Source organism: Patagioenas fasciata, chromosome 7, assembly GCF_037038585.1.
Source record: "Patagioenas fasciata isolate bPatFas1 chromosome 7, bPatFas1.hap1, whole genome shotgun sequence".
In the NCBI taxonomy this organism is placed as follows: domain Eukaryota; kingdom Metazoa; phylum Chordata; class Aves; order Columbiformes; family Columbidae; genus Patagioenas; species Patagioenas fasciata.
The window spans coordinates 38753890-38775620 of record NC_092526.1 but is presented as its reverse complement, the minus strand read 5'-3'; the positions used below and the strand labels follow the sequence as shown (position 1 = coordinate 38775620).

Here is a 21731-nt window from a genome sequence, read left to right as displayed (position 1 = left end):
TAAGCAATGGAACAGGTGCCCAGACAGGCTATGAAATCTCTGTTCTGCAATATTTTCAACAGTTGGCTGACAAAGCCCTGAGAAATCTGATCCTGCACTGACATTAGTCCTTCCTGCTTTGAACAGGAAGTTGGACCAGACAAACTCCAGAGTGGTGGGAAGAGAAAAAACAGTTAGGAAGGAAGAAGCCAGCCTAATTAAAATTTAGTGTGTCTTATCTTAGTAAGTTCATGCATTTTTGTCCACAGTCAGTTCATTGTAGTGCTAAGATGTAACAGAAGAAAGATGAGTAGGAAGGATAATAATTGATCACACAAGGTACCCAAAAGTTCAGGTCTAGTTGGGAAGAGTAAAGCATTTATCCTTTCACACACAAGTTCAGACACGTCAAGCTTTACTCACCATTGGGTAGCTGAAAAACTTGCATATAAAATTTATGACACGTTCCCAAACGTGGCTTGGTCAACAGCTGATCCATTGACATCACCAAGTCTCCCTGGGTCATTCGACTCACACGGTCTAACACTTGCTATAAATATAAAGAGAACAGTAAGAGTGTGAAGTGCAAAGAGGAAAAAATAGTGGGAAAAAAAAGAAAGCCAGTGTGATCCAGGAAACCTCTCACTGAGACAAACTCTGGGTTATACCCAGTCACACAAACACACATCCAAAATACATACAAGAATTTGGTTGGAGGAGAAAAATCAGACAACTTTTTGCTTTTTCGGGGGATTTGCTACAAGGAGAAGTTACAGAGATCCATGACAAGGCCCAGTCTGACTCTCACAGGAAGCACTCACCGGTTTGACGTTGATGACCAGAGTGATACCATGTTCCAAGAGCATGTCTTGGGCAATTCGGGACACAGTCTTCTCAACAAGGACCAAATTAGGCCTGACATCAACTATCCGCTGCACGTAATTCTTCAGGAACTCCCTTTCCTGCAGACAGGAAAAAAGTATGGCAGTTAACTGCTGCAAACCCATCTGAAAAAAAAACACTTAATGCTTAATATTACCTTTTTTTTTCATTTCTATGCTGACCTTTCCTATATGTTTGAAAGGTGCTAGAAGTAGAGCATCCTGAACATTCACATTAGTGTCACAAAGACAAAGCTTTTGCTAGAAGGTCCTATAGGACTTGAACGCAGATACACAAACAGTTACGATCATGCTCTGAAGCACACACTGAAATAATCAGAGATCAATATTTAGAAAGCATAGCAGATACATCTGCCTCAATCAGACAAAGGACAGGTCCCAGTTTAAGCTTCTACTAGAAAACCAACTCACTAGGCAGGACAAGTTTTATTGCTAAAGCTTTCATACCCGTAATCCTGTCTATTAATCACCAAACAAACAGAAGCGGTCTTGAATACTTGCTAACGAAATAGTCAAATACAGAAACAAATGTTATGGCCCAAACTCAGTAGAGCACCTTGTTACAAGTGTCCTGGCAAACACCCAAAGACTGACTCTCAGACAAGAACACAGTGTCGAAGAGAAGTTCTATCCATTCCAGCGTTTTCATACTTTAGGCACCTCCCTGCTTACAGGGCAGGGCACATGTTCCCAAGTGACATTTAGGTTGGTGGTTGTTCCATTTTTTCCAAGCCTGACAAGAAACGGGTGCAACCTAATCCTTACCTACACCAACTTTTCTAATGTTTCTTCGCGCACCTAAACCATATCTAGCGCTGACCTACTGAACTCTATGTTCGTTAAACAATGTATCATTAAAAACAAAAAGCGTTTCCTAAAATGTTGCATTTAATTGTGAGGATCAGAAGATCACTCTCAATATAGGTAACAAAACCCCTCAGCCCAAGACTGCAAGTTTGCACTGCATTTATTGCAGCAGTTTTTTAGCTCACTGCTACTAGAAGAGGAAGTTTTTCTCTTTCCTCTGCAATCCCACTCACTCAACCCCAGCTTACACAATGAAAAACAAAACAACACCAAAACCAGATGTGCCCAGATCATCATTTTGTTTGAATCACGAGACCTCAGGCAATTTTAACCAAGAACAAAAAGCATGTTCTCACCTGAAGTACTATAGGGTCTATGCAGGTAAACTTTGTTTCTTCTCGATAGAGATACTCAATTGAGCACTTCAGCAGAAGAATTTTGGGATTTTTTAAGCAGGAGTTCATCTAAGAAAGACACAAAAATAGTTAAAGCAAAAATACAAACACCTGGACGGGAAAAAGTAGACAAGGAAAAAAAGACAGACTTCTCCGTCTCTGTTATCCTCCCCCCTGCAGACACAACTACACATTCCTCCTCCTTACAAAGAAGCGACACCCAGTTGTTGGAATTTCACAGCTACTATCCAGTAAGTGCAACACTAGAGGTTTCTACAGCAACCCCCAAGGACCCTGAAGTCTTGATACACCTTGAAGCCTCCACCCAGGTCACTTCTGCCTTGACCTCCTGCCTTATTTAAAGTCATGCTTTGCTATATTGTCGTAAGTCAGAACTACAAATGCCTATTTTGGGTTAAAACTTGAGGCAACTACTAGATGCCTTCCAGGGTCAAAGGATGTTTTTTTAATGCATGTATGAGGAAAGCTTCCCACTTAGAACCCCTGGGCTATAAGAAAACAACTTGGAAAAAAATGCTTTAAAAGTAATTCTTGTTTATGGTCTCAAACTAGAGAAAGCTCAGAAACCTCCTGAGTAGTGGGAGAAGCTTCAAAACCCAAAAAGCAAGTCACAGCACACTTGTTTCCTCAGAATGCACCACAACCAGCATTTGATTAATCAAGCCTGCATTACCTTTTTGTGCGCAACATTCTTAGTGCAAACAAATCCATTCACCACCATGGAGTCAAATTTCTTTCCACCAGGAATCTGATAAAGCAAATAATATTTTTACAACTGTCATACAGTCCCATAACTTCTAATGCAGTCACGATAATACATAGAATACCTATTGTAGCTGATGTGTGAGCTACAGCTACATCCTCAATTATGAGATGAAAGATCAGATACAGTCATGCTGGATACAACTCTTTCAAGTCTGGCAAACGCAGGACTACATGAAAACAAGCACTAAGTTCCCAGATCTCTATGTCTCTCCCAACAGACGCATATTTGTTAAACTGGGAACACTCTGGAATATAATAAGGGAATCCAACTTCTATAGGCTGTAGAAAGCATATACTTTTTCACATGCTAATTCCACTAACAACAAATTAACTGTACAGAAAGAAAAAAAAAAAGAAAAAAGAAAACCAAGTAAACCTCTACATACTATTTGAACACAAACACTTGACTGGTGTGCCTACAGTCACAACCAATCACAAGAGTAATAAACAACATGAAACAGGTCTCAGAATAAGTTGTTTTTCAGAGAACGTTTCTGTTATCAGTATGTGAAAACAACAGCTTTCACCAAAGCTTCACAAGAGCTTTCAACCCTGAACATCTGTTCTTTGAACTGGAGTTTCAGGAGACACAGCCACAACTGATGCTGTCTGAAGAGATGCCACCAGCATCATAAGGCTCTCATATTTTACATGGTTTCCAAACAGAAGGGGCCTCCCAAGGTAAACTTTGCCAAAGAAAAATAAGACCAAGTCTTTGATCCTCAGTCACAGCAGCTCCTTGGATGTTCTTGTCACATCAGCCTCCCAGATGCAACTCTGTATGCCACAACTCCAGGCTTACAGTTCAACAATGTCAACACCGGGGCATCCAGCAGAACCGGATGCACCATCCCATAACAATTAAGTTTTCCTCTTGAAGAAAGTTGTTGTACTTGGCATAGGAGGAGCTCAGTCCTCCACAATGGATAGTTACAGGGCAATAGATTGCTACAGAGTCCTGCAAGCTACTTATCCAGTATTCAGCACATTTCCAGTCCAAGCAGAAACCAAAAAAGGAAGCAAGTCATTATAGAAGAGGTGTTGCTCTTCGCTACCTTCTGCAGCCTACAGCCTGGAAGGAGAGGGCATTAAAGCACCTTTCACAGAATGCAACGTCCCTTCTGTGCAACGCTTTCTAGAACCCCACCTTAAGGCCACGTTGGCCAATTACACTACCAGACATGCTGGGGGCAGTGGGAAGGGGGCTCTTTTCTTTGAAGAAGGGGTGCTGCCAACAGCTGCATCCTTTCGTTTCCCTACATGCACTGTTTGGAACTTACTTTTTTGATGTGGACAAACTGGCGAATATCCATGTCATCATCTCTGTTCTTGACATCAGGCCGTACGGTTTGAACTACCTGGCACACCACAGGCACAATGATGTCCCTCCAGGACAGTGAGAGGGACTCGTTGTACAGAAGCTGCTGAAGCAGTGCCATCATGTGGTTGTGATTAGCAGATCTGTAAAAAAGGCAAAACAAAGAGATTCGTTGTGAGAAGAATACAGAGCAGCAATTCGATGTCCTGTATTTCAGTATAGAAAAATCACAGCAAAAAAAACCCCATCAAAATATACTGTCAAAATGCTGTTTTCTTAATGCAAATTAGTTCCTTGCATTGTCCACTAAATCAAGTCCCACTGAAAGCTGGTGGAATATTGGGGCTTCAGGAAATGTCACTCGGGATTTGCAAATTCCTTTTTCTACACGTTGCTTACAGCAGCATTTCCATGGCTTGTTTCTCCCCATTCTCTTCTCTCAGCAGCTCCAGATTGCTGTGGTGCCAGCCTAGAGGCGTGAAAAAGAGTTCTTTGGACTTCTCCTCCACCCTCCTGTTGAATAATGACTCTGCAAGAGACGAACAAACCTTGTTAATATAAGGTCACAGTTGAACGTCTGTGGCTTTCTGAAAGGCTACTTTGAAAAGGAAATAATACACTAAGACGTAAATCTAAGCTTCTTGAAATACTGAGTTTGTGCTAGACGTCATGCTAACATGATGCAGCAAACACTATTTAGTGTAAGAGTGGTGAGTGTACAAAGGAAAAGTGAGCTACTAAAATTCTTGTACCACCAGTACAGAGCAAAGGGTTCTCTTCTTGAATTGAATTGTTACCAAGTTCGTTAAGACAAGGAAAAAAAAAAAATCTTACACCTCAGTTTTGCCTGTAAATAGGTAGCAGATTCTAAATATCCTGTATATTCATAATACACAATCATAATGGCTTTTAGACTTATGACACTGGTCAAAGGCACTAATTTGATCCACAAGAAGCTGCTGATTTGAAGACATCTGTGTATAAGTGGCATTTAAAAGATCCAGTTGTTTCATTCAAGCTGCGGAACAAGTATCAAAAATATCTTGGTAAAGGCCTTGTTTTGTACATCTCCCAAACATACTTTAAAGAAATGCTATGCTACCAATTTATATGTCAGATTTCTGAACCTTTATGTGACCTGCAGCCCTGATCCCACACACAGCCCCTCTTTGTTGCCAGCAGGCTCATTCATCTCCCCTATGTCACAGTATTTAATACTACAGAATTCTCAAGGAACTTCTGTTGAGAAAGCAGCACAAGCTTTACAAAACATCTCAGCATATCTTCTCACCTTCATCCACCAAACCATCACATACACAGGTATATGAACTATACCCATTTCTGGTTTTGGAAGCACAAAGCATGTTTCAACAGTGTAAGACAGTCCTCACTGGGAGGAGGGCCACCACTTTCAATCACTATATTGTCCAGTAACCCCTTAGAACTGTTCTGTGTTTGCCAGCGCCAAGAGGAGAGGTTATTTTGGCAGTTTCTGTGCTTTGAAAGAGTTATTAGGTTATTTTCCACACAGGCATTATGATATTATAGAGGGAAGTTATAAACTTCCCTATTCTAAATAATGGTTGACTATATTATAAGTAATTTATGCTAGTAGCCTATATCTTTTCATCAGCAAGTATGTAAGCTTCAAACTCCTCAGAGTGCATGACACAACTGCAAAATCCTTATACAATAGTAATCTGAGCAGGACTACTGAAAAAAACTCTTTGAGAACAACAATTACACCCCTCTAGACTCTCCCTATCCAAAATTAGCTGTGTAGAAGATTAGCAGAAGTTACATCGGTTTTTCCCCTTTCCTTTCTCCTGCAAAAGCTCAGCTAAAAACTAAGCAAAGATGCTATTTTTCTGGTTGCACAGACATTTGGGTTTCCCCCTTATTTCATCTTCTTATGAGCTCACCAAAATCAACATAATTAACCAGGAAGATTAAAAGAAAAAGCCCCAAAGGACACCTGCCCATGATACTGGAAGGCACATGGGTTTTAAAACTCACAACTGCATCTAATTGCCTTTCATTTCAGAAGCAGTAGCAGTAGGGGTGGTGGTGGTGACAGGAAACCCAGAAAGATTTAAGAGATGAAGCTTTAAGCTGCTCTGTAGAAGCAGTGCAATTAATCACATCACATGTTGATTTGCTTGCACAGAAAGTTAAAATTGGTGTCTGTTACATACGTTTGTAGATAGGGAAGTTTTGAACAGACTTGCCACTTACACTAATTAAAAAAAAAAGTAAAAACTTTTGAGTACTTTTGAAAGAAGCAATTTGAGAATTCAAACTAATTAAAGCTTGAAAGTTAATTCAAAAAAGTTATAGTTTATATATAAGTTTTGGACACTAAATAGGTTCAGATTTACTGTCCAGTAAATATTTCTAAAGGGTCAACGCTCTATTAAAGAAGTATTGAGTTTTCACCATTATACTAAAATCCCACAACAGCAACATCTGAAGTTTCTCCTTACCTTTAATAAAGGCATCACTTATAGAGAACATCTGCTGCCCTCCGTTTTCAGGATTCAAGTATTCTGAAAGAAGAGAGAAGAGGGAGATAGGCGGAGACAAAGCAATGACAGGTTACACTGGTGCGCCCATATAATTACAATGTGCACGCCCACACCAGATGCAGCAGCATTACTCATCTCAGTGTTCAGTCACCAATTTAGCAACAGCTTGGTGAGTGGTCAAGACAAGAATATCCTCTCATTCTTGTTCTATCAAAAACTTCTAAGATTGCAAGAAAATAGTGCCTACTACTGCGAAGAAACAAAACAGACACGAGCAAAGAATGAACCAGGAATTAAGAGTGTGCTCTTCCAATTGAACCGCACCGCACTCTTCTAGGTCTGAATTCAAATGTGTTAAGCTGTGAGTAAACACCATGAGAACATCCAGACAGGGAACAGCCTCCTCACTTTGCTCTAAAAAAATGCAGCTTCAGAAGCCATTCTGCTCTCACACTCCAACAAAATAATCTCAGATCAAGGGAGACCAGCCATAAGATTTATTTTACACAGTGAAGGAACAGAGGACAGCCTGCCTTTCAAGAGCTGGAAGTCTAAAGTCTCAGCCAGCCTGAAGTGTTTTGAGGAATCCATGCTGACAGAGGCAGACTCCCAGCAACAGAGGAAAGCAAGAGCTGTATTTCACTTTACATGTCGAAAACAGGATGAAGCTCCATCAACTACACTTGTTCAGCTTGCTAGATCTTGATCTTCCATGCAGGCTGGCTGCCTACCTACAAAAAGCTGCTTTTCTCCCGCAACTATTAGCTTGTTGTGCCTTTAGTTGGTTCCTTGCTTCTACAAAAAGAGATTGTAGAGTAGGAAGACAAGAGCATTAGCCCAATTGTTTATACAGCGTGATGATCTGAAGTCCAAAGCTAAGCCTTCATCACCTTCCCTGAGAACGGTCCAGACCTACCACCACAAGGGGAATGCAAAGCCAGGCAGCTTCAGACATCAACAAAAAGCAACGGAATGTTGACAGGACACAAGCAATCACAAGTCTGAACAGCAGCACTCAAGAGACACCTTACATGCCACCAGTTTAAAAGTCTGAGCTTGTCTGCAGATGTCAAGTTTGCAAACAGATACTCAAAAGATGATTGATATACCAAAGAGGGGTTGCAAGCATCCCAACAGCTTGATGGTTATTTTCAGATTCCTTTCATCTCTTGCTTAGATGAAGAGTTCAGCATTACAAGCAACATACTGCCTGACAAATGCTGGCTCACCCTCAGCGTTCATTCACCCACAGACTACCCAGAAAAAGTTCTGTCATGCTGTACGTACACATGAGCACGTCTACTGGCACCTCCATCCCTCTCCACTTTGCAACAGCTCAGAGCACCAGCTCTTCCTGAAAACACTCAAATTGGGTCTGACACATATCCCTGACTGGCACAGCCAGGACAGGAGTTAATCCCAGCTGAAACCTAACCTTAGTTATGCTCTGGACAAAGAAACAGGTGACACCTCCAAATTAGGAATACTTCTCTCCAATACGGCTTGACCTCCTATAATTTTGTTTCCAGTTGTGCCCCAGAGGAAGTTTCCTGACAAGGTAAAAAACCTCGACTGGACAGACAGCACACTCAGAGGTGTGAGTCTGAGATAGTGAGAGTCGCTAACACACATATCTCTCACCTCACATCTTCCCTCTATGCATCACACTCCATAGAAGTGGGGAGGGAGGAGGTTCCTGTAGCATATTTTGTAGCCTTGTCTGCAAGCAGTTAAGTATCAAGGGACTATCTTACAAGCTCCCCTAAACAGCTTCAACAAAACAAAACAACAACAGAAAGAACCAAAAAACCCCACCCCAGAACATACAAATTCCTAGGCTGGATATTCAAGGGCAGTATTGGAAGCAAATATGAAAATGCTCACAGAAATTTGCAGGTCTCCAACAGAAACCAGCAGGTATGGATTTTATACAGCTTACAGATTGCCCTGGTTAAAAATCAAAATAGACTGGCCGGCAACCACAGCTTTTCCCCTAGATACACAAACAAGGATGCACGCATCCACAGATAACCACTGAAAACTGAGGAGCACCTTTGCAAAAGAAGGTGCATCAAAAGGGCCCCTGGCAGCAGCATGCTAAGCCCTGGCAAGCACTGGTGATAAGGAACTGTGCCGTGTTACTCAGATTCTCTTCTCTTTCCCCCTCCTAACTAGATGCAGGCACCAAAAGCTACCCAAAATACCTGCCACCAGGATCAAGGATACTGGGCTGCAAGGGCATTTAGAAAATAAAGTCTCCCATATTGACAGAAGAATTTCTTTAAAAATAGTAACTAGAACCCACATTTAAAATAAGTCACTTGATCTCTTCCCCCCATTTAAACGCAGAAAGAAATCTTATTTTGCTTCCCATTTTGATACACACTGTAAAGTACCACTCTCTTTAGGCAGACCATACTACAAATGAGTCACTGTTCTCACTTGTGAGATACTACAAGCCAGCTAACTGGAAGTCACTAGAATTTCATGGCAACACACCAGCCATTAGTCAGCCTGTAACACTGCAAGAAATCTTGCCATTAGACTCAAACTATATACAAACCACTCTGCTCTAAAACACAGCTGGTACCTCACAGGCCATTGCCTCAAAGCAGCTGACCTCTGTGACTGGTGGAAATTGCATCTCCCTTAATCATTTCAAGAAACCCACTAACCACTTGGACTCAAGTTGACCTGCACTTCTAGCACTGATGTTTTGTCCTGCCAGTCCCCCCGCAATGACTATAGTTTACTCAGTTGTGAAGAAATAGAGTTTCTAGCCTCAAAAGGTGGGTGTGATCTTCAGTTCTACGTCATTATTTCACAGAAAAATAAGTAATTCTCATCCAGTCTAAGGACAAAAGACAATTCCAAAGAAATCAAGCCAAATACACGTGCCTATAACGGTCATATGGAAGTCACTGACCCCTGACAGCAGCAAACACCTCATGTCACTGATTGACTACAGTGCTCTGCTCTTTAAATAACCATGTCCCATTTTGCACAGAAGCTGATCTAGTCCTGGCTGTCTAATCGTTGTGATACTCCATAACCTCCTGGATGACATCTTTTGTTTAATATAGCCAGGATAAATCAGGAACAAAAGGTCTTTACACTCTGACTTTAATATTTCCAGAACAAAGTTTTTAAAGTCACCTTTCACTGCTCTAGGCACTGCAGTATCACTGTAGGGTTTTGTCCTAATTTTTGAAGGCCTTTAATAACATACATCTAAGTGTCCACAAAATTTCATTCTACCTATCGCCAAGAAGTGTTTCTGGCTATCCAAGATGTCGTCATTCATTTTAATCTGTTGCTCCCTAGTTATGTCTTTCCTCCAGAAACTCTCATGCCAAAAATAAAAGAAAAATATGTACAGTAAGTCCTCTGTATTTGCAGAGCATACAGATTTTTAATTTTTTTTAACTATAGGATAATCCCTACCACTCCACAGTGCATTTTAGTGACTCACACCTCCAGTCTATCCCAGTTCTGGGCATATTACTGATACTTCCACCTCAAGGGAAATCCATTCTCTTAAAAGGAATTGTTCCCAATTTTCTACTATGAATTACACTCCTACAGAATAACCTGGTTAAGAATCCACACATTTCAGGAACAGATAACAAAAATCAGTCAGCAGAAATTCACCAAAGATAGCAGAGTGCTGCCAACATACATAATTCAATGGCAAAAGTCTGTCTCCTTTCAGTCCCCTCACCACTTGCCTTTTCCGCTGATCTTCTCCGAGCTCTCTGTCACCAAAATCTTTCTCATAAGAGCTTCAGTTTTGGCTATAAAAAGCCTTGATTTGGTCAAGAGTTTCCGAGAGAGGTAGACTCTCTTACGTTCCCCCTTCATCATGTACCCGTTTTGTATAAGGAAATAAGGACTAAGATATGTTTGAAACCAGGACTATCACCCTAAAAGTCCTTTAACACACACTGATAAAAGATAAACCTGCTACAGCTGTGAATTTGTATGATAATACAGCACACCTGGGCCTGTTTCAAGCTCATTTAGTCCAGCAGTAGTGCTGACAACCTGTTCCTACTGTTGAATCATCTGACATCAACTCAAATTTCAAACCTGCTCTGCTCTCTTTGGGGGAAAAAAAAAAAATAAGCAGTTTGACTTCCTTCTTCTAGGCAAATTTTTAGCAAATAGAAAGTGACCACAATAGGCACTGATATATATGCCCCCTCTAATTTGCCTCACTCTTGCTCCCATTTCTAACATCAAAAGTCAGCTGTGACCAGTTCTCCTGCCCTACTCTCTTCAATGCCCATTTCAGAAAATTCAATCTGTAAGCAAGCATAAAAAATCTTGCATTCTGATCCACAACAACAGAAGAGATCCATTAGACTTTACAGAATAATGAAATCATTAGAAGAAGTGTACATTATTTAACAGTGGAACGTCTTTTAAGGTTGGAAATACTGAAGGGGTGAGGTGAAAACATTTAAGAATAAGAAACTCCTCAGAAGCAGCAAAGATAGAAGTCTACAAAGCTGATGTAACCTTAGGTAAGGAAGCAGAGCAAAGCCATCAATTGCTACCCAGCATGTAAAGCAACTAGAATGTACTAGACCCAAGCCAGTGGCAAGCCCTGGTTTCAGTCAGCCATTGTCCAGTTTAGAAAAATGTAACTGTCAGCAGGCAGGCACATTATTTTTCCTATAAGAATTGTGCTTATAGTTAGAGGATTCCAATTTAATATATATTTAGGAGAAAAGAAAACTTCCAAAAGAAGTCTTCAACACTGAGCATTTTATTTCTTCCTACTTCGCTTAAGTGGATGTTTGCTTTTGAACATATATGGATTAAGTTAGGTTTTACTGTACATCAATAAGATTCTTCTGTCAAAGGTAAGCTTATTAAGGTACAATTAGAAGTCAGCACAGAGCTCTTCCAAGTTAATTTCGTTCACTGTTGTTTGGGTTTTTCTTTCTTGCTTGCTTTTCCAGTTTAATCTCAGACTGTAGAGACACATGTCAAACTGGTTTATGCACAGACTATTTTTCCACCCCAGTTAGCCAGAAACTGTATCTGTGGATCTGTCCTATTATGTATGGGCCAGACACTTTGCTTCAACTGCAAAGAGAAAGTCACAGGGGAAGTTACACACTCTGCAGAGAAGGTGTTTCAACAGGTCTACTGAGCCTCCTCAGAGGTGAGCACGTCAAAACTGCAAGTGAGTGCCAGCTAAATATCATATTTTCCCCTCTGTAAGACAGCTACAAAAGTAGTGTCAGAACAGGTCAGTATTATTAGGGCTCTCTCCATCATGTGCAACTCCAGCTGGTGACTACCTCGTACCTTTTTGGTCGGCAGGGTGAGGGGGCACATGTGGGTACTTGGAGTGCTTCTTGATATGGAAGTTCACGTTGTCCAGCTCCACGTTCAGGCTGATGGAGGCGGCTGAATCACTGTCCATTGTGGACTGGAAGCTGCTGACTGAAGTGCGCTTGCTAGGGCTGGCGGAGTCTTTTAGTGTTGGGTAAGGGGGAAGATACGGGGAGGAGAAGGGTTCAAACGGGTATCATGAGGGTACCGGAGAGGAGAAAAATTGTCTTTAATACATAAAGACCAGTGTGCAATACTACAGGAACACAGTATTTTCATAGTTCCAATCTTATCTTCATGTGTGCATGCTGACATATTGGGCATTCTTTAGTGCATTACTATAGAGTCCAAATCAAGCACAAGTCTGCCTGAGAAACAGAAGGCAGCAATTTACACGCTTCTCCTCCATTAGAAGTATGAAGCTTTACCACTTCCGCTAAATACTAAAATACTGTATCCATCATAAGAAAAAGGACTAGCTAGTTTATAGTTTGCTTAGATCCTTACAGCCCCATGCGCGCACACAAACACACACACATAAAGCAAGACATGGTTAAAGTACTGTGTCCCAAAAGACTGGGGACAGCAGGGGAGAAGGCGGAGTGAGAACAAGACTCAGGTGAAACTCACTGGCCAAGTTATCTTCTCCTTCATCGGCAATCTGCTCTGTGTCACTGTCATCAAACTTGATGTCTTTGAACCAGGATGGCTCAGAGTGCCCCTCTACAGAGTTCACAGAGTCACTGTCTGGAGATGGGGTTTCTGAGAACTCCGTGCTCTAGGAAGAAAAAGAGGTGTTGAAATGCAGCTCTGCTGAAATATTAAGCAGCCTTAGAAAGCAGCCTGCTACAAATGCAGATCAGACATTTTAAAAATTAGAGGATATTCTCAGTGGGCTGAGACAGGTTAGTCACAGAGCCACCCTCCTCAGCACAAAAGAGGAACTGGGACAGGAAACAAGTATTTCTTTATACTTCCCATGTGCTTAATCTCTGCGTCCTCCCCACCTCCACACAAGTTGTGACTGAGTGGCATGGAAGGACAAGTTTATTCTACTGCACATTTTCTGTCACCACATCCAGCTAAGCAGTTTTGAATGCTTCCTATCCCCAGTTGAGTAGGGGAATGACCATATCCTTTGCCCAGAAACCAGCATATACATGCAGCTTTTGGTGGAAGCTAATTCTAAGTTACTGGAACAATTCTGTGACTGACCAAAGCAGCTCCAAGAGTTTCACTCACAAGTCAGGCTCTAGCTGGGGCTACTGTGTCAAAACAAAGCCTGGCTAGAGTGCCAGAGAACCTGGAGAGCATCTAAGCAATTTCCATCAGCCATCCTCCAGTCTCCTCAAGAGGAAGTTCTCACTATCATTCCTTTGGCTACAGTGAGTACAGCAAGCAACTGAGTCAACAACACTGTTTCTCCTGACTCTTGTTCAGGAACAGTGACATCAGACAGTGCTTTCAGCTGAAGAGAACAAAAATTGGCTTTAAGCCTTACATAACATAAGCCCCTTACAAATAGTTATGAACAGGGATCCACAAGCTCTTGCTAGTTAAGGGCAAGCTTTTACTAGCAAACAGTTAACTAGCTGAGAAGCCAGATGAAGCCCAGAGCAATCTCAATGGAAAACCATGTGACTGTGGCCAAGAGATTAAATGCATGAGGAAGACAAGATGCTAACGGCTACAAGCTTTCTGACTGAGGTCCACGGGACAGCTGAGCTGAGCTGCAGAACATGGAAGACTCTCAAATGAATGCTTTCAGGTGGGAGAGGCCACAGAGATATCTTTTTCAAGTTAAAAAAAACAATCCAGTCACTCAGGCCAGTGACTGCTCTTACCCCTCAGCAAGTTTAATTGTAATGGAATGCAGTAGGGTAGCACCTCTGGTCACTGGCTCCCTGTCTCCCGCTCAGCTAGCAAGCCCTATTTGGGAGGCACGACAAAGAACCCCTCCCAATCTCACATCATGTGGCTAACGTACTGAATTCTTTCTTACTGCCATCACTGGAGATCAGAAGGTGGTTACCAATATAATAAGTGAGAAGATCCCATACTGTATATCCAACATATCCATTCTTTGGAGGTTTTTAAAGAAGGAGTTTTGAAATAGAACACCACCATTGTGTCTCAGTGATCACTAATTGTTCACAGATTCTAGATTCTGCACATGATAGCACAGCTACCACAAGCACAGACTGTACCACGCCAGGGCCTCTGTGGAAGGTGTCCATGAGAGGTACCACCCTAGATAAGAGACCCTTTCCTCCACTTTAGGCAGCACTACATTCAACAGCCCAGCCTCTACAGAGGCCACCCCAAAGCTTCCTGGGCAAATGCAGCTTCCTCAGGCATCAAACCACTAAAGACTCCAATTCTCTGTACAAAAAATATTATTTAGAAAACATACAATGGCTGCTGAGAACAGGATTAGAAAAGATTCTAGCGAGCAGCCAAACTCAGCAAGTACCATAGCTTTCCTAGTCCTTTTACCTGTAATGGTCTGTAGAGAGCATACTCATCTCTGAAGATCTGATCATGATGACTGACACATTCTAGCCAGCGTCCATCAACCAGCGCTTGTCCTATCGCAATAGCTTGGACCCTGGACGTAAAAGAAAAGAGATGTTTTCTAAGTCTAGTTCTAAACACATATGGTTTATGGAACAAACATGCTACAAAGAGTCGCTTGCTACACACTATTTGACTCAACAATATCCCATTGCCATGTTTAACAAGACACTATTTAAAATATTGTGGAGAGGCAGCAGAGTGTACTAGTTCAAGCATGGACCTAGACAAAGAGACAGAGACTGCCAGGACTCTGAACACTCACTTGAGGTATCCAACAGGCAATGGAGAAATATTGTATGTGCTCCTCCAATACTGTTAGAGTGAGTTATACATAGCGAGCCCCTCTTCTGAGCGAGGACTGTTGCTCTGCACTAAAGAACCATATCAGTTTTATCCTCCTCTTGTATGGTTAAATACACCAGATCCTTTATACTCACAAGGTTAATAGCCCTCCAGCCCACTAAAAATTTAGCTAACAAACACTGAGTGATATCTGATTACAGGGGCACACTTGCACTTTGGAACACCATTGAATATATTTGGACAGTCTTCGTAATACACTCACTATTCTCCAGCTGTTTTGAGTGATAGTTGTCCCAAAAGCTGCTTCCCAAAGCAGACACCTCCTGTGCACCATTGTTTTGGGCCACATGGAGTCAAAACCCTGCCAGTAGAGATCTGAATTTTCCTTCTTTCTCATCTCCCTGCAAAGGGGTCTATCTCTGCATCTAAGATATCCTATATCAGCTAAAATTCACAACCTCCTGTCACAGAGAAAGATGACACCTGCTGTCCTAAAGCCTCAGGGTTACCTTGTGGTTATGTGCCCATTTCTGATGAGCCAGTTGACCAGCTCTTTTCCAACAATGCAGCTGGGATGCGTCCGCAGCCAGTAGCGATGGTCTTGAAACTCCATCCCGCTGTTGTGGTGGCAGATTTTCTTCCACAAGTCTTTCAGCTGGACCGAGTCCTGGAAAGGGAGATATGCAAGTTACTGAGTAGTCTGACCTTACCACTGGTTTTAAGGGCATCCGCCTGTGCTCTCAGATCAGCTTCTAGATCAAGAGCCCTCCACAAACAAGCATAAAATCTAAGCCATTCTGCACAACCTACGCAAAGATGTAAACAGAAACAGCAGACATGAGACCAGTTTCTTTATATCCTTCCTTTCATATAGAGTTGAGAATAAGGAAGAAAAAAAAGTGGGTACCCTCAGATCTGGGATTATTTTGAGAGAGAACAGAGCACCCCAAGGGGTGAAGAAGAGGCACTGCAGCTCACTGCCTCGAATGCCTCACTCATTCGATTTTTGTTGAAGAAGAAAAATAAGGAGAGGAGAAACACACACACAAAAAAGATGCTTTATTTAAATTTTAACTGGCTTCAGCTTTCCAGTTAACTGTCAGACCCACATTACTGCACTTCCCAAAGGTGCCCTGAGATTCAAGAGTGTTGCTCTGCTTCTGTAATTGGACTGTCTATCCTGGGTATTATCCTAAAACCAATGTCAGCAGCTCTCCTTCCATACCAGCTATAGAGTCAAATGGATCAGTAACAGAATATGTCACAGCATCATAAGACTTGATACTACTGGTGATTCCACAGTTCAACTGCTTTGTAGTTTACCCTTCATTCACATGGTGAATTCAGTAAACTGGACAAACTGGCAGAAAACAGCAAATCCTTTCAACTAAAGGATTTTGACCTCTAGTTCACAGAAGTATGTGCTTACTTCACTGTACATACATCCTCCCCTAACTTTCATTTCATGAGCAAAGTTCATTAATCTTCTGAATGGAACACATTAAACTTTAACTCCTGATATAGAGTCAGCTCCACGTGCAAAGTGCATTAAACCAACAGTGGGAATTCACAAAAAAATCCTACATTAATTGACACCGCATCTTCTGCTCTTAGCTGAACAGAAGCAATACTACAAACCATCTCTTTCCCCAAGAAAGGAACAGACACAAATTAAACCATGTGAAGCTGAAGTGCACTGGGACTTGATCATCTTGGTCCAAGTTGTGTTCATAGCATTTAAAATTTCATTTTTCCTACAGTAACATACACACGCTGGGCAAGGTGGTGTAAAGATGTGCCTTAAGAATGTTTCTCCTTCACGTGGTTATCCATTCACAGAGCACGAAGGACTTGTGCAACTGAGCAGGAACTATAGTGTTTCTGCACCCTCAGGAATACTTGTATGCGCTTTGCTGACAGCAGGAAAATACCTGACAACACAGAAATTAGTCTTCCTGATTCTAAATTTGCAATCTTTAACCTTTCAATGTGTGAAAAACACTCTCCTCCTTTCTCTGCATCTTCTTTACCTCAATTGTTGGAAACACTTCCTCACCCTCAAAGAAAAAAAAACACTGTTTTCTGCTGAACATTGTCCAGTAACTGCCACCTACAACACTGCTGTCAGGGGGGGATAACTGGATTACACAGAACACTGTGGCACTTTGGCTTTTCTTCAAACAAGTACGTCACTACAACCTTCTACAAAATGTTATATTTATTCTGCAAACAAGAGGAGGGGCCAGTAAGCTGTAACAGCTTAAATTCATTCATCATAGTGCACCCACCTTGGGGCAGCCATTTAAAGTTTCCGATTACGCAGCCTATGAAAGGGAAAATCTGAACATGGAGAAATACAGAATCAGGTCATTGCATTATAGCTGCATCCATTGCAGGGTTTAACCCACAAGAAGCCACATGCACCAACTCCACGATGCATAGCACACTTTCCAAGATGGAAACTGTAAACACCTTTATGGGAACACCACATGAAATTACGACTTGTTTCAGGAAGACAGAATTGTCCAAAGCAGCGTCAATATACTCCATCCCTACAGTACCAGGAGGAAGGGTCCAGGTATGAGTGCTCAGACAAGAGCTTTTAAATCACAGAATAATTTCAGTTGGAAGAGACCCTCAGTATCATCGTGTCCAACTATAACCTGACCTAACTCTAGCACTAAACCATGTCTCTAAGAACCTCATCTAAACGCCTTTTAAACCCCTCCAGGGATGACGACTCCACCACTTCCCTGGGCAGCCTGTTCCAATGCCTGGCAACACTTTCTGTGAAGAATTTTTCCCTAATATCCAAAGGCAGCAATGTACTCCTGCTGTGTGACTCAAGAAAGGTAAACTTCATTGCCTTCACAGAACAGGACAACCACAAGTCTGAAAGGTACCAGAAGGATTTTGCGCTCATCCTCACTGGTCTCTGCCTTCATATGTGTGCGACTGGCCTGGGGGCTGACGGATGTCTCATAGGCAGGGACCATTGGTGAACCTGAGCGGTCCAGTGACAGGTTAGTGATGCTGGCTGACCTGTAGTAGAGGAGAGAAGAATTGAAGTATAAGTGTTCATCATACAAACATATGATCATATGAACACCTCCCCAGAGTAGGCATTGACCTTGTAGCATGCTAAAAATGAACTTAAACCTGTGACTTTGTTCATTCTCTTCAATACAGACTTAACGCTTCCTCCCCTGTCAAAGCAGAAGAAAGGATCCCTAGGAAGTAAGTGTATTGCTTTGGAACATTTAATTTAAACACAGACTTTTGTGAAACTCTTTGTAGGAAGCAGTTAGAACTAAGTTTAGGCACAGCAATATATATGTCTGCATTTGTATAGAGTGGGGAAGGGATTGGATGCTGGGTAATTAGAAGCTCCCGTAGCTTTGAGGTAAAACAGATGACAGGAAGGGCGGCCAGCACCAGGATCCCTGTAACAGGGCACTGACATTTCCCCATCTCCTTGAACCACTTAAAATTCCCTCTCCTCAGGTCTCTGGAATACACAGCTGACCATCTGCAGAGTCTGGAATTTTGAGCACCTGTTCCCAAGGGTGGCTACACTGTCTGCTGAAGCTGGGGGTCACTCCAGCTGACGATCTTCCTTGTACTGCGATATGGAGCATCTGCCTGATCTCAGGCCAGCTGTTACGAAATCCTGGTTATGTACTGCAGCACAAACACACCATTTTGCAACAATCATTGCAAAGCAACAAATGCAAACGCAAGTTTCCAGATACCCTCTGCTCCAATATCCCACAACTAGACAAAGCCTCTGAATAACCAGAGTGCAACTTCTCACTTCAGCAGCAAAAAGCACATAGTGTGTGCTATTTGTGTTACCAGTGCTCCAAGGAGTGAGGATGGAAAATGCTTCTGCACACAGCAACAGGGAAGCTCAAAATGCCAATGCTGAACTGACTCAAGAGGCTTGCAGCAGTCTCAGCAATGGAAACTGTTGTCAGCCTCTAGTCTTTGGAAGGAAACTCAGATAACATCACAGAGCTTGCTAACTGGCTAACAGACACTAATTGTTCCCAAGAATTCTCAGTGGATGATGTGGCGGAGCCCAGACATGAAATAGCAATGCTACTCTATTTCAGCTTTTGTACTGCAAGGAAGTGGGCACTGAAGATACGACAGTCTCAAAAGTCAATGCTGATTCCTCCTCTGTATCTTCAGGATGAACAATGGGCTGGTAAAGGGTTTTAGTTAGGTCCTTTTTAGTCATTTATGCAGAAACAGAGGAAACTACGTTGGCACTACATCCACATACATCTAGGGGCGATAAGCAAAAACTTTCTGCCATAGTCAAGCACTCAATGCAAGCTAAAACTCTGCCAGTCTTCTACTGTTCAGATGTTCTCAAGTTAAACAAAGTTAGAACCAGCAGAGTTATGCAGCTTAACAGAAATCATTCTCATGTGGAAGATAATGCTGACATGCAAGCCCATCATTAAACACTCCTCCCAGTTGTTGCACAACAGCTACTTTAACTGAGCCACCTATCTGTAAGCAGTAGGTGTTTTTAACTTGTGTAAAAGGGCAGTAAGCAAGAGTTAGAACAGTCAGATTTCATATCTGTGTCTTTATCAGCACCAGTTACACCCTGGACTTCATTTATCTTTTCTAAAACCAGAGGGGGAGATTTTGCAATGAAAATCCCTGTCCTTTAGGGGGACCTGCAATGGAGAAGTTCAAATCCCTCTGCTTGCAATATTGGACTGCTGTGCCATTTTTTTCGCCATAAATAACCAGTCTGAGGAAAAAAACAACACATATGCCCCACCTACAGGGAAAACAAATAATACTAAGTAACTTCTGCTACCTACACCAAAATGCACTCAACCTGTACCTTTTTTGCTTCATGTCATTTAGAAAGAGGCATGGTCAAACTTGTTTCAAAGCTCCAGCTGCTTTGAGAAGACCTAAACACCAGCATTGCTTAGCCCAAAGCCAATAGCTTGGTTTCCGCAGGTTCAGAATTTTGACACAGATAGGTTATATCTTAACCTTACTTCTCGAACGTGAGTCTAGACAGGTAAGTACGATGATTAGGTCAGGAATAGCCAGAGAGTTAAATTTTAACCTGAATGAGCAGCTTGGGCCTGCCAGGTCCAGCTTGGAACCCTCCGACTATTGCACGTGTGAGCAAACAGCAAAGGCCTTTTAAAATAGACAAGATCAAGTCAAACGGGAAGCAAAAGAGCATCCTCAAGGTTTCAGACATTTCTTGACGTCACTGCAGCTATTTAGCATTGAACTTTTAACTGGACTCCTTGCCATGTTTGCCTAGAATTGATTTTTGGTACTAGTTTATTCCCCAGTATTTTACTCCCCCTAGGCGAGATCTCTGGTTCCCAGCTGTACAGTCCGTGTGCATCTCCTCCTAACCACCCCATCACACAGGTGAGTCTGTTTCCTGAACACCACACTCAGCATCCTTCTCAGCTGAGTTCCCCCGTTTCCGCTGGTCCTGCCAAATGCCTCCAAACTGCTAAACATTCTGCATTCCTGTAACACCAACGCAAAGAATTTTCTGAATATCTCCTGACTCCAACACTGAAATTTGGATTATCTTTGCTCTGTTCCTCAGATCCTTGCCTCACCTTTATTCCCCCAATTTAACTGCAGATATGTAACCAGAACCGTAGCAGAAACACTGTGAAGTGGTAATTACTTGTTCTTCTAATACCAGCCTACTGAGTGGGATTAAGCTCAAGCATTCACATTTTATACGAAAGCTCTCAGGAACATTTCCAAGTTCATTTTAACACTCTTGCATAAAGACCTATGATGGGATTTTAGCCTAAGGAAGCCTGGTAACTGAAACAAGATCCTACTTAATGGAAGAGCAGAGGGAACAGATAGAGCGGGGAGGTGGGAAAGACTCCACAAAACAAGCAAAATCTACACCCCTGCTCCTCAACGACCTCAGTCTTTGCCTCTCACTACCATGGCTCTGTTAATCCCTTTTCTTCAGCTTCCTCAGAACTCTACCTTTCTTAGCCACTTCCTTCACTTTCTGTCCTCTTTACCACCACCTCTGTTTGACTGACTCAGCAGGTTCCTCAAAAGCAGTACATTTATTAATAAGAATATGCACATGGATGGTCTCTCCTTACCATTACATATGGGTAGTGGGGTGTTCCATTTTAGACATGAAACAGCATGCTCAGTAAAAATAAACACCAAAATACAGGCTTTACAGTGAAGAATGTGCTAGGAGTGCATCCAGAACAGAAAATACTTAGATATAATCAGTTTACCTGTTCCTAGCTGGTGACTTCCCTGCATCCTCCTGGACAGACCCAAGGCGTGCAGACAACGTGGTAGTTGAGGAGTCGGGGTGAATCAAACTGCAAGGAAAAGTAGCATGTTACAGATGTTTGAGAGGTTTGCCGCATGCAGCAGCCTCAGAACATCTAGAATCAAAATACAGTTAATTGTAATGTTACATCTCATCACACCCACGATTGTTGAATCGATGATGAAACACGGAAATCTTACCCCACCTATAGGCCGATGATATCTGGAGGACAGTGCTCAAGTCTTCTCCCTTCAGACTCAAGTGCTGGACAATACAGCCTCTTTCCACTTCTCCTATTATCCTGCCTTCCTGCCCTCTCCCCCTTTATCCCTTTCTTACACATTCTCCTTTACAGGCTGCTATTCCATGCTTTGGAGGCAGAGGCATTGTCCCCATCTCCCCAACGTATCATCTTCGTAATCCAAGTATTTAAAAAAAGAGCGCACTGTAGCCCACTGCAAAGTTTTACAT

The 21731-nt window shown here is 42.2% G+C and overlaps 1 protein-coding gene across 6 annotated transcripts in view; it reads right to left on the bottom strand.

Moving 5' to 3' along the window:
• Positions 1-21731, bottom strand: part of PIKFYVE (phosphoinositide kinase, FYVE-type zinc finger containing) — a 62703-nt gene that overhangs the window by 24697 nt on the left and 16275 nt on the right. For 5 of the 6 annotated variants that reach the window (XM_065840798.2, XM_071811478.1, XM_065840800.2 and 2 more), the window contains 13 exons: positions 21220-21309; positions 17842-17980; positions 15448-15605; positions 14555-14666; positions 12689-12836; positions 12032-12199; positions 6671-6733; positions 4587-4716; positions 4150-4330; positions 2778-2852; positions 2045-2152; positions 801-941; positions 403-529 (listed from right to left, as the gene is read on the bottom strand). In XM_065840798.2, coding sequence (XP_065696870.1) covers positions 403-529; positions 801-941; positions 2045-2152; positions 2778-2852; positions 4150-4330; positions 4587-4716; positions 6671-6733; positions 12032-12199; positions 12689-12836; positions 14555-14666; positions 15448-15605; positions 17842-17980; positions 21220-21309 — 1640 coding nt within the window. The remainder of the gene's footprint in view (positions 1-402; positions 530-800; positions 942-2044; positions 2153-2777; positions 2853-4149; positions 4331-4586; positions 4717-6670; positions 6734-12031; positions 12200-12688; positions 12837-14554; positions 14667-15447; positions 15606-17841; positions 17981-21219; positions 21310-21731) is intronic. The other variant, XM_071811479.1, reaches the window with a different exon arrangement.